Source organism: Lepidothrix coronata, unplaced genomic scaffold (genome assembly GCF_001604755.1).
Source record: "Lepidothrix coronata isolate B3197 unplaced genomic scaffold, Lepidothrix_coronata-1.0 Scaffold150, whole genome shotgun sequence".
In the NCBI taxonomy this organism is placed as follows: domain Eukaryota; kingdom Metazoa; phylum Chordata; class Aves; order Passeriformes; family Pipridae; genus Lepidothrix; species Lepidothrix coronata.
Genome location: NW_016690330.1, coordinates 1,884,128 through 1,898,115, shown reverse-complemented (window position 1 = coordinate 1,898,115; position 13,988 = coordinate 1,884,128). Strand labels below are relative to the sequence as shown.

Below are 13,988 nucleotides of genomic sequence, written 5' to 3'. Positions count from 1 at the left end.
TTGTTACTTGCATGACTGTCTCTGCCAATGCAGATTTTCTTCATAAAGAAGTCTGACTTTTTATACCTCTCTTACAACAAGAACTTTCTTCAACCCTTCTGTAACAAAGAGATAAAAGACAATGTCCCTGTTATGGAAATGTAATTTACTATGTAAAATACTCCATTCTCATGTAATAAACTTTGTTATTATGAAAAATTTTTTATCAGGAACATTTGCCCTCCAAGTGGAGCAGCTGAGCCATTCATTGCTTGGAAAAGGAAGTAATTTCAAGGACAGAGCAATACAGGGTATAAATCATAGAAACATGAGTTTACAAATCATTGTACGTAAATTTCCAGTTGTCATTATCTTACTGTACGAACATTTCTGGAGACTAATTTTATGACTGTCAGTTTTCATTACTGTAAATGACTGAAATCAGAAGCTGCTCTGAGTCAAGAGATCTGCTGTCAAATTTAAGAGATTAAATTATTAAAGATAACCACTATGTTGTTTTTAAATTTGAAACTTAGGATAAAAGTTGACATTTATGCAGTCTTCATCTCACTAAAATTTAGTTGCCTTCATCACACCTGTGCTTCTTCTTTAATTAGACTCCCTTTATGAACAGTAAAGAGAAAGAAAGAATTCTACCATTATTCCTCTTTCCCTAATTATCTAAATTAGTTCACCTGACACAAAAAAATCACCCTCAGACAGCTTTCAGACATGGCTAGATCCTATAAAATATTAGTACTCTTTCTTCCTTTTCAGCCTAAAAATGTAGTTTGCTTTGAAGAATAGTTTCCCTCCATGCTTTAAAATTGATGAACTAAAATATGGCTGAAGAGAGTTAAAGTGAAACACTAGAGAAAAGAACAGGAAAAGAAGGGAGGGTTATTCTGGAACATGGAGTTTCAGAGAAGAATATTAGTAGAAGGAATTTGAATACAGTAACTTTCCCTTTAGTGGTAAGGAGGGACTGAAAGAATGGAAGACTGAAAACCTAAGAGAGAGAAAGACAGAGATAATGAACTGAGAAGGACTGAGAAGGGCTGTGAAAAGGAGTGATCTACTCAAAGTTGTTTAAGGAGCGGAAGGAAAGATAGTCATTGAATGAAACAATAGCAGTTAATTTTTTGGTATACTCATTTTTCTTTTTCTTCTTCAATAGGACTCTCACTGTAGAACTTTATAAATGGTAAGCACACATACCACACGAATTTTAATTTATATTTTTAAGTACTTAATTAATTATAGTTATTCCTTGAACATTTTTTTTAGTCTGTAAAAAGCAGTACCCCACAACCAACATTTCTAAATGGTCTAAAAAAAAAGAATTAATTTGTTTAAAAATATATTTTAAATCACCACATTTCCTTATAGCTCACTGTTACTCCTATAGTGATTCCTTTACTGTCTGTAATCAACACAGTATTTCAAGGAAGACTCAGACAGTCTTAAGAAAATGTCATACAGATAGAATTTTGGTTTTCTGAGGTAACCTACAGTTTCCACAGAAGTATCTAGTAACTGTGCTAATACCAAAGACTTCTGTTTGATCCATCAGACTCACTCTCAGGCCAAAAATATGAGAGGTTTGACTTTATCTCTATTGTAGTAGTACAACATATATCCCTGTCTGACATTTTACTATTCAGTTTAAGAAACTGGTCTTGAAATTCTGAAAATACGAGCTCATACTATGGTCTTATGATTTTTTACGTAAGCATATTTATTGAAAAGATTATGATCAGACTTATCATATCCAGCTCATTTTCATGTACAGAAGTAGACCTTTCATTCCTTGATGCTTGATGACACATTTGCAGCAGTGTGGAGATTGTGTTCTACGAAATCGGCTCATCATAGTTTGGGCACCAGGTGGAAGGTTGATGAGTGTAGCAAATGCAAAACTCAAACATGAGGTCACAGAGACGATCATGAATTCACAAAGTAATACTTTTTTCAGTCCTTAGGCCGAAGGAAACTGTGGAAAAAAATTGTGGTTTCTTTCTTTTTTTTTTTCAAGCAGAAATAATATGTTGTTGTGAAAAGAGGACAACATAGAACTTTGTGGAGGTTACAAGAAAAGGTGCTATTGTATTGAAATTCTTCAGTTGCATTTGTGATTTGTAAAGACTGACACCAGCTTTAGGTGCCTCCTATTTCCATAATTTATTTTTCAAATTTGAAAGGAAAAAGGAGTCCTCCTTTGCAAAAGTGCAAGGAGTCCTCTCAGGACAATTGAGGGCCTGGTCAAAATGTGGTAGCATGAGTAAGATGATCTGAGACAGGAATAATGTATGTTTTATATCCTTTTGAGTCTATTAATCAATTTTTCAGTTAACTTCTAAGCATTCTAGTTAAAAAATAGTTCCATAATTTGCTCTTCTACTGAAACACCTTACTTGCTGTCTACATTTTTTTTCTTAACTACTAAAAATGCATTTTTTACTTGACTATTATGATTGTGTAGATAATTATTTTATCTTTATTGTTTACCAATTTTTCCTGACTTCACTTTGCAGCTAGTGGTCGTAGTCTGTCTCATTCTTAATTTCACTGTGTTTAACAATGATCCCTTGTGGATTCTGAATCCTCCTGTCCATCCCCTTGCAACTGATTCAGCAGGAAATAATACTTCATTGGAGAAGATGATCAGAGGAAAACACACAGATATAGTAATAACTGTTTTGTTTTTTGCACAGAAATTTTATGACAGAGAAATGATGCAGTGTGTTGTGCAGCATGGGTCATTTACGTCTGGACAGTGTGAAGAAAAAAAAGCCTTTATGATTGTGTAATTAGTGTTTATTTTCTTTTTTGTGTGTCAAGACTACTAATAAAAAAATCTTCATAACATTAAATGTAATTTCCCAATGCTTATAATAGGACAAAAAGAAAGACTTCAAAAGGATAAATGGCTGTAATATAACACTTTCCAATACAATGTAAGCAGAACTTTTTGATGATGTATATGAACACAAACAAGAGGAGGTTGAAGGAAATGTACTGAGAGGAAGAAGAAAAACTAGGGGCTCCAGCTAAATGTGGCATGAAGGAGATATTGCAATCCATGATATAAAGAATCAGTAAGAAAAATTAGGTTTCCAGAGATTTGGTAGAATGCAACAATAAGAAGAAAATTGGGAAAAGAAGGGAAATAGAAACAAGTGTCACTTATTAGAAGGAAAAAAATGTTCATATGATTGGGACAGAAAGCTGTAGGTGAGAGTAGGATGAAACATGGGTGAAAAAAGGTGGGGAAGAAGCATAAAAGAGTAAGTAGTAAAAAGGCAGAGGTAATTTCTTTCCAGGTCTTACATTATCATATTAGCATTTAAAACTGAATCCTGCACAAGAAACTATTAAATAATTCAATATGTCTGTTTAATAAATAAAACCTCTCCTCCTATAATAGCATGTTTTTTGATTCTAAGACCCTTGTTATATGACCTTATTTATGATCTGAAATACAGTGATCAAGGCTCAAACTTCATTGTATTTCTTTTAGAAAGTTATGTTAGCATGTCAGACAGGTTTGACCATGTACTTTACTGGCAGATCAAAAATTACACGAATTAACACTATGTAGAATATAACTTACGGCCACTTTTGGCAACTTCCTTTTCATTACTTTGAATCAGAAACAATTACCACTGTTTGACTGTATATTACTCAAGAGAAATGTTGAGACCGTGAGAAAAGTAATTTATATGGCAAAGGTCCATTGTATCAAAAGTTAAACTCAGCTGAACACAAAGAGAATTTCTTGCTTAAATATTTTCTAACATATCTTACAAAGGAGAATTTTGACACTTCAGCCCTCATCTAAAATACATTAGATAAATGCAAAGAAAAATATGTTCTCAGCAAAATATCTGCATTTAATCCGTCCACTGCAGAAAGTCTGATATCAGTTATTCAAAATTCGTGCTTATTGATGCACTGATGTCTAATATATTTGTCTCTCTAAGGAGTTTGAAATTACTTAATGAAAACTCTAGTACATGCTTTCTTCACGTTTCAAGAGTCTCTATTCAAATTTGACTTCGGAAGAACCTTCAACCTGTCATGCATCCCTCTCATATCTTCCTCAGCACATTTTAGTGTATCTTCTCATAAATCTTGTGTGTGTTAAGTATACAGTATGATCCCTACATACTCACAGAGCGAGGGAATGGATTTTAAGAACAAGGAATACATGATTCTCACAGGTCATAGAAAAAAACTGAGGAAACAAATAGATTGAATCTCAGTTAATCTGAACTGTCTAACCATACGATAGAGTGCAGCTGCATCTCACTGTAAGATGAATGTACAGGTGGTCTCAAGAAATATGAATTACTCATAGGTCTTATAACACAGATTTATTTTATATCCCAGGTTAACATTTTAGGTACTAAACCATTCCAAATGTGTGTGATTCAAGATACTTGTTTTGCCTGAATAGGTATATTTCTTTCCAACAGGAATTTATTTTTTTATTGATCATCATATTAAACAGCACCCAGACACACTTGCAATTCATGTCTCTTACTCTAATTAAATCCTGAACCACATATTTCTCTATGTAGACATTTTTAATGTTTGAGGGAAATAAGTTCTTTCATTATGTTTCCTATAAAAGGAGATCAAAAACCCTTGAAAGTCTGAATTGTTGATGATATTATTTGTCATTCCATTATAGTCTTTATTGTCCGACTTTAGAAAAGAATAAATGAAAAATATAAATATTTATGAGAGTCTTAAGATTCTTGCCTTTTGGGAAAATTGTGTATGGGCAAGTTTAAAATATGCAAGCTAAACCCCTAATTGTGTCACCATATCCACATAAAAGAATCACCTCTGCAACACATAAAACCAGGCATATTTATTTTTGTACAGTGATATTTTCAAGATTCAAACTTTGAAGCAAATTGTGTTGAACAAAGTCAGGTTACGAGTTTAATATTGTGCTCTATTGTCTTCAATTGCATTCTATACATACATGTCCAAGGTATAACAGAATCACGGTAAAAGCATAACATTCAGTAAACTGCTCTGCAAATATTGCAAAACTGAGGACAGCTTAATTGAATGTATTTACAACAATATTTATATATTTTCCTGATGTATATATTATCTTAGATTCCAAACAACTGTACACTTACTTTGCTCTGTAGTTTCTTGCCATACTAAATATACCCATGCCCCAACATCCTAAGATACTTCTTAAATACTAATTTTGTTTTCAACTAAAACTTCAAAACTCCTGACTGGACCAATTCGACACAGCTGCACTTTCAAACGATGGCACTGGAAAGTTCATATTTATGACATGCTGTTAGCACATCATTACTGCTTTAACTATGTCCCACTTGCAGTGAAGACTCAGCCCTCAGTTTCCAGTCTCTTATGCAGAGCAAGCAGCCATAATCTGGTACAAGATCTTTTGGTATGCAAGGTAAAGGCAGAAGCTTTTTAGTTAAGGAATGAGTCATCCATTAGCATAAATCTGCTGACACTGTGTGTTGATTATACCACTCTAGAAAAATTATTATTTTTCCACCCCCCACCCCCCCCAGTTAAGAAATTCTGTGTAACAGTTACTTCTGTGCCATTTTGGTTGCAGCTTTTCCTCTGTCTAATTCTAATTTTACAATTAATTAGAATTTATGACAGTATGAGTTAATGAATGGACACTGAAATTAGAAGGACAGAGAACTTATCTGTGCATTTATTTGGTTGCTTTTTTTCATGGTTGCTTTTTAGGAGGGAAGAAGAGAAAGACAGCAGTCAAGCAAGTAAAATCAGTGAAAAGTTTAGTTTCTTTTTCTTTATATATTTTTTAATGACTCTGAGTCAGTTCCCTAAAGTCAACTAAATATGACCAAAGATATGTTAGTTTCCTGACATAAAAAATGCATTTTTAAAAGATTACGTGTTCTGTAATCTCATTCCAGCAGAATGCTGACTTGTATTTTTCTGCAAGGTTCCAGACACATAAACATGTGTTACATAAATATGTCTTATATAAAATATAGCCACAATTTTTCAAAATGGAATAAAAAATAAACATCTGATTTTAAAGAGCAAAGAAAATGGTTTGCGATTTTAAAAGGTGCTAAACATTCACAATTTGTAATGAAATGAACAATTAATCAATTGGTTGTTCAGAACTGCACAAAGAGAGATTATGAGGTTGCATAAAACCACCAAATAAATTTACCTACAATAGTTGTACAATAGATCTGTTATTTCAAAAGTTGCATTTAATTAAAAAAATATATCTCTTTAATTGTTTATAGAGCTGTCAATGAATATGCAGCATGGTATAAACTATTTGTGATAAATCTGTAAGAAAGTCAAGCAGATTTACAGTTTCGGATGGATCATACTATTGACATTTTTCTACAATTCATTGTTAGAATTTCTACTAATTTAGGTGCCTAAATCTGGGTTAGTCTCATAGGCACCTTTATAAATCAAAGAGGAAAACCATGCATTTCAAGAAGGTGATCTATTTGTATGCCTGTATTTGGATGAGATGACCCATCTGGTGGGAGGTGTCTTCTTTTCTCCAGTTTTTCTCTTCCTACCCAAGGGCCTGGAATAACTGATGCCCATTGATTACAGCAATCCTATGCTTTTAAATAATCCTCTTTTATGTTCTGAAGGCTTCTCAATTTTAATTATATAGACATGTTTTGCAGCTTACAGTATTAAATTGCTCCCTTATCCCTGACATCTAGGATATCTAAACATTAGGTAACTGGGGCCTGTAGCTACGATTTTCTAAATACTTTCTCTCCTATGTTAACAAAGAGCTATATTTAACTTCATTTGTATGTCATCTGGGTGCTCAAAATTATTATAACAGGGATTTCAGAACAGGGATATTGGTTTTGTTCAGTGCACAGTTGAGTCTTGCAGTTATATTCTAAATTAAATTTCTGTCATAGTTATTGGAAATAAATGTTTGTGTGGCCAGTTCCTTCTAAGCATTCATCAGAGTTTAGAGATTCATCTTAACCAACTTATTTCTGTCTGAACTAGTAATTTTAGGGACTTTTGCAGTCAATAGAGAGAAACACACTTTTAAAGTGTGATTTATTTCACCTTTAGAATGAGATGAATCATGTCCTGGAAATATTGATTTTTCTATTCTAGTGATAAGGAAAAGCCTTTGATGTATAATTCTAATGTGGACATTTACATAGTAGATACCTATATACTCTGTATTATGAAATGGATATTTATTCATTCATGCTGCTATTGCAAGTCTTCTTTCTCTTTTTCCTTTGAAATGGAACAAACGACCATTTTAAATTAATTGATGTCCTGGAAAATATACAGATGTAGAAACAAGAAAAAACCCAGAACCCCAACCTAAAGGTTGTCTTTTTCCACACTATGTCTACATGTGAGATTTCCCACTATGTGATCGAAATATGCCACCCAAATCTTTACAGAATTGCACTCAAAATCATTCATCTACAAAAAAGTATCTAATATCATCTGGGATACTTTACAGCTTCCTCTTTGAACTTCTGTTATCCCTTCATAACTTCCTCTGTGCCATACTCGCCAACCCAATGTGGATTACTCAGATAATTTTGGGCATCTCAGATGGTATTAGACACTTATGTGGGGGTGATTAAACTGAATGCTCATCCATTTAATTGAAATATCTCACCTTTGGAACAATATTTCTTCCTGGAGACCATCAAAGGTAGCCCTCTTCAGTGACTTTTGTTAGCTACATCAGAAACAGTTTAGTAAAGATACCAGACTTAATACATCTACCTAGCCTTCCAAGTGAAGAAGACTGAACATGAACCTGGTTCACAGACCTAATTCTGAGGAGTACTAGACTTCTGCAAGGGAGGATTTATTATTATTATTGTAAGTTTTATGCATTTTTAAGCATCATGTGATCATGGGAAACCTGGGAAAATATGGGGTTACAGAAGCTTAAGTTGCTTATACCTCAGCTTTGACTACTTTTGTAATCCTCAGAGGGTGATGGATTTGGCAGCTCCATAGATTCCCCAAGGTGAAGCTGTGGACAGCCAGTGATTTGAGGTTGTATTGTTCCTTGCCACTACATTTCTTACCTGTGCTAGTATTTTTCCTTATGGTTTAATTTTCAACAGCTGAAGTCCTACACATGGAAATCAAACTTTTGCTGATTTAATGATTTTGAGCAGTCTCTCTATGTCCATAAGCATACATCCCCAATGTACTATGAAGCAGAAATATAAGGGAATTTGGAATGAAATGCAAGGTTATATCAACCTGAGCAGCTTTACACTGGATTTAGAATAATGCTGAAGAATATTACAGGATTATTCATGTAATCTAATATTGCTACTGATAACAGTTACAAAAGCTTTTTAAAGTCTTTCAGAAATGCCTTCTCTACTTATTCCTCATGAAATACCTAGGGCAAAGTCATAGATAATAGGTCACATTTTGTTTTGCCCAGTTCACTGTGAGTACAGTAATAAGGAAGTCTTCCAAGATGTGAATTCTGTTGTGGAAAAACTGTATTACATTTATAATCACAATGCACGGTATTTCTAGTGTTTGCTCATGGACATCAAGGTCTGAGCGATTAAAACTTGCATAACTTCAAATTCATTTGTGAGTTATTTTTATTGAAGTAATTTAAAAGTGTTTAAGTCATTGGCAAATATATTTAGGGGAATTTATTTGTGCCTTCTAAATATATAAAAGTTATCTGAATAATATATAGAGCTTTCTAGATATATTTTAACATATGTAGATTTAAAATAATGGTCAACTGATGGCAATTTTCTGTAGAAGAGAACGTTACTCAAGGAAAAGATCCTTTGTCTATGCCAAAATCATTCCCTTACATCGGTGAATGTTAGCTTAATGGAGTAAAATTATGAGACAGGCAACTCCCTGAAAGCATCCTAAAATTGCCGTAATAATTTGACCAGTTTCATATGAATAAAAGACTGTTCTCTATGTAAAAGGATTTTTTTAAATTTACTTTTGTTTATAAACAATATTAGTATTTTAATTGCAAGAACATGTATAAAAATACATATTGAACAGTTGTAATTAAAGCCAAAGCAACAACATTCTTACCTACAGATCTTTTTATTGTCTTATTTGTGACTGATTTAAATGCAAAACTTCTCTATAAAACTGGATAACATAATGTCAATAATAAAGTGCTAGCTAGTAAATGACATTTTTCTATGTAGATATTTTCTAATGGGGATTATATTTCTAGCATCCATAATTGTCAATAATGAAAAGTGAATGTAAAAAATAACTAAAAGGAAGGGTCCAAAACCGCAAAGTAGCCAACAGTTCCAGAAGGAACAGAGGATCACAAGGTTAGTATTTATTTTGCAAAATGGATTTTTTAACACTACAATATTTGTAGAAACAGATCAAAAGTGTCACATGAAAAAAATTACCTATTTTTCTTGATTATTTTTTCTATTGATTTCAACTTGAATTATATTCTATATTTATACAGCCTCAAACGTTGTCTAGAGAATTATTTTTGAAGTTTAACTATCTAGCATTTTGAAAGGAATTAAATCAGAAATATTAATTAATTTGAAAAACAGAGACATAACGTGCTATGGTATTTTTCTTGATTTTGTTTAGTTAAATAACTAATTAAAGCCCTGCAAAAATGTAATTTCTTCTATGATTTCTTTAGTAATTTTATTAATAATATTAAAAGCACTGCCACCATTATAAGAATTTCCTCTTCTGGGGAAGGCACTTATTTTGTCTTTTAGGTATTGCTTCTGTAAGCACTCCAAGAAGAAAATTTGGTCATGAATGAAAGAACTTTAAACTAAAGTTTCTGGGGGGCAGGGGGCAAAATCTCAATCTATCTCACTACTACCAGTTCAATGACAGAGGCAGAAAGAGAGACTTGGAGCCTAGAGAGGGATCTTGTAAGGTCTGAGAGGTGGGTCCATATGAACCTCACGAAGTTCAACAAGGCCAAGTGCAAGGTCCTGTAGCTGGGCTGGGACAATCCCAAGCACAAATACAGGCTGGGTAGAGAATGGATTGAGAGCAGCAATGAGGAGAAAAATTTGTGGGTGTTATTGGATGAGAAGCTCAACATGAGCTGGCAACGTGTGCTTGCAGCTCAAAAAGCCAGCTGTATCCTGGGTTGCATCAGAAGAGGGGCCAGCACATCTAAGGAAGTGATTATTCCCCTCTGCTCTCGTGAGACACCACCTAGAGTACTGTGTACAGCTCTGGAGCCAGCAGCATTAGAAGGACCTGGATCCATTCAAGTAAATCTAGAGGAGGGCCATGTAGATAATCAGAGGGCTGGAGCACCTCTGCTATGAAAACTGGCTAGAGAGTTGGAGTGTTCAGCCTGGAGATGTCTCAGAGATACGTTAAAGCAGCCCTCTAAGTGCCTCAACAAAACTGGAAAGGAGTGTTTTGCAAGGGCACGTAATGGCTTTGAAATGAAAGAGAGTAGGTTTAGATTAAATATTAGAAGAAATTCTTTACTGTGAGCTTGGTGAGGCACTGGAACATGTTGCCTAGAGAAGTTGTGGGTGCCCCATATCTGGAAGTGTTCAAGGCCAGGCTGGATGGTGCTTTGAGCAACATGTCCTAGTAAAAGGTTTCCCTGCCTATAACAGAGGGATTGGAACTAGACGATTTTAAGGTCTCTTCTGTGAGAGACTGGAGAAAATGATTACTGGCTCAAAATGACTAAAGCTGGGGGGGGGGGGCAGGACAAGTTCGGCCAAGGTGGGCCAGTGCACTACTCCACACCCCACCACCTGGAGCCTCTAGTCCAGCCCCAGAATGGCTATTAGCCACTGGTACACCAAAAGCCCCACCTGGGGGGAAGGACTTTCTAATAAAGCTGGTTGACGCTCTTGAATAAAAAAGTTGGAAATATAGAGAAAAAGCTAACATTTGAGACCATACTTAGACTATTAAACTATAAAATTTAAAAGCAGCATTTTGAGGAATTCAGGTATTGATTTCACAGAAACTAATATTTGTTGCAGTTCTGATTCCACTCTGATTTTCATATTTTGAAATAAATTTTCAAGTACGATTTCAAAATTATGTGAGAGAAAAGAAACCATGCTAGATCACTAACAATGAGGTTATCTGTTTTTTTGAAAAGACAACAGCTTTTCCTGTAAATGTAATATTGTTTAGCACAATTCAGTGTATCATAAGTGATTTTAAGTCTTATAAATAAAAAACAGGTCTTAATGAATCACAGAAACCAAGACTACAATTATAGACTACTTCAATTTAAATGCATTCCCTGTGAAAATAAAGGTAAAATTATTATTGTTTTCAATAACAGTAAACATAATGGTAAGAAAAAAAATTAATAAAAAATTATCCACAAATTCTCTCTAGAAGAGACTCCAGACCATATTGATGCAGTTGCATAAAAAGAATATGAAAGCCAAATTTGGCTCTTATTGTGGCTAGATTTTACAGAACCTAAATAAAACAAATAAAAATTTTATTCTTTCAGCATTAGAGAAGTGGAATAGTCTGAAAAATTTCACATGAGAATCACGTTCCATTTTGGCAAAATAAAGGCAAATGGAAAAAATGTAAAAGGAAATTGAGAATCAAAAATAAAATAGAAGACAAATTGAGGATAAGAATGAACAAGGCACAGAAAACAAATCTGCCACAGAATACAATCAATAGAAATAATCCAATTTTGAATATCAATATATAGGTAGAACAATCATATTTCTATTGTGTATGGACATAATGTAATCAAAAGAAAGTTCTGGGAATAGAATTAAAATTCAGTTTCTAAGTTCATTAAGTATCTGTGTAGGAGAACCAAATGCCATTGTCTATACTTAATATTACAATTATAATGCTAGAATCTTCTTCATTTGATCTTAGAAGTTTGTGAAGCAAAATCTTTATAGAGGTAACATCTTTTACTCAACAGCTTCTTGTGGTTGGAGAAAAATGGACATGCTTGCCTGTGGAAGACTAATTGCAATTCAAAAGCCAAGTGGCTGTAGAAAACCAATATGAAGATTTTTTGGTTGATTTCAAATTAGTACAGAGAGGTATTTAAAAGATTTAATACAGTATACTTAGGCTTCAGAACTGAAGTTCAGTTTGCAGCAGTAAACAATGATCTCCATGCATGCTGATGCTGTTAGGCAGAAAGACATATCTTCAAATAAAATGTCTCAAGCTGGAAGCTGTATGTAATTTTTCATCTCAAATGACTTCAAAGGTTTCCATTGGAAAACTGGTTTTAGTGCAACCAGAATTACTTCTCAAAATTGCTAGTGACAGAGGATTGTGAGGTTTCTGCTTTTGGACCATGAAATGTTTCCTAAAGGATCAGCAGGGCTTTAAAGAAGTATACTTGGTAGAATTGTTCCCAGAAACTGTACCTCCCTGAATAGCAGAATTTCATATTCCATTAGTGGCCTTAGGTTCTCACTGATTCAGCTGAGCAGACAGAAAGCATCAGCGTTAAATCCACTCACAAAGCAAAAGCTCAAAGTATCATTACTGGCAGAAATTATCAACTCTAAAGGGAAGTACAGATGACACCAGTATACTTACCATATGAACTTTATTAGATCAAATGGTATATTTTTCCTTATTTCACTTGCTTTTATACTGAATTGCCTACTTGGAGTTATTCTCAGTTATTCTCAGTCATAAGTGGAAAGTCATAAATTGCCAGCTCTAGTTAGGCAAAATTTGCGAGCATTAGAAAGAACTAAAATGTAGGACTTTTCTCCCTCTTGAAATATTAGAGGAGGTTCTTTAGACTGTTCTGGTCAGGGTTCATCTGATACATGATGCACTGAAAGAACAATATCAATTTTCCAGCTTGTCATGAGCTTCTAACATGCAGTAGAATGCATTAAACAAAGAGAGTAGAGCCCACATGCTTAAACTGAATATAAGACTAAGAAAGAATTAGGAAACTGTTTTTTTGGCTCCAATATTTGCAACAAAGCCCCAATGCAGCCACAGGATTGCTTTATGTATTATTTGATTAAACTCACAGTCTTCCCATTCAATAGATTAATTTATAAGATGTGTTAAAACTGGCAAGGAGGTACAATCTGAAGATACAAAACAAGTTTACTTTTAGTTTTGTTTTTATTCCTACTATAGACTGACAGTTCAGCCATTATGAATATCCAGACCATTTGACCTCTTCCTTTCAGTAAGAATCAAATTGCCCATTTAAATGAGAAGGCCACAACCCATTTGGGGGTTGTGGACAGAAAAAAATTATATTACTATCAACTTTTCTTTTTCAAAAACCACAGTTTCAAATTTATTAAATGTACTTTAATGTTTCTGCAGTTCTCTTGCAGCCACAAAAACTGTTTTCATGTTCCTTTCTGCTCCTTGTATAGAGCTTTACCTTGGTAATCCAGTTCTCCAGGACACATTCATGAGAACTTGAGCTTACTACTCCACATTCACATATTTACGCCTACACACTCTGGTTTTTTTTTCTTGTCCACTGACTGTGAACAGTTTTTACGATTTTATAGGACATAAATATTTAATCTTTCTCACTTTCAAACTTCAAGTTTCTGATCAACAGAGTATTCACTGTGTAAATCCTTGTTCTTGTGAAATTGTCATTCTCTTTGTCTCATAGAAAAATAATCATTTCACAGTCAGTAAAATCCTAAGCAGTGCTGACAAAGTCATGGTTGTTTGATGACTACAACACAGGCGCCAGCTCTTCCAATATTTAAGGATGCCATCTGCAGAAAAACAGATAGAAATTACCTGAACAGGAACAAGCCATGCAATAATTGCCAAAATGCTGTGTCAACATTATTCTAAAATGCTCAAAACCACTAAAAATAAATACAAACCACACTGCTCTAGTATTGTAGTTTTAAAAATTACTTACTCCTACCTGATATCTTTCATCTGACAAGTGTGAGAACAGAAGAAAGAGGAATTAATTTTAGAGCTGTCATTAATTTTGTGAACTGTTGTATGCA

General features: G+C 34.0%; 1 protein-coding gene across 2 annotated transcripts in view; it reads right to left on the bottom strand.

Moving 5' to 3' along the window:
* Positions 1 to 4,305: 4,305 nt before the first annotated feature.
* The window catches only part of KLHL1 (kelch like family member 1), a 207,957-nt gene continuing 198,274 nt past the window's right edge, over positions 4,306 to 13,988 (bottom strand). For both annotated transcript variants that reach the window (XM_017828639.1, XM_017828640.1), the window contains exon 11: positions 4,306 to 13,742. In XM_017828639.1, coding sequence (XP_017684128.1) covers positions 13,683 to 13,742 — 60 coding nt within the window. In that variant the 3' untranslated portion in view covers positions 4,306 to 13,682. The remainder of the gene's footprint in view (positions 13,743 to 13,988) is intronic.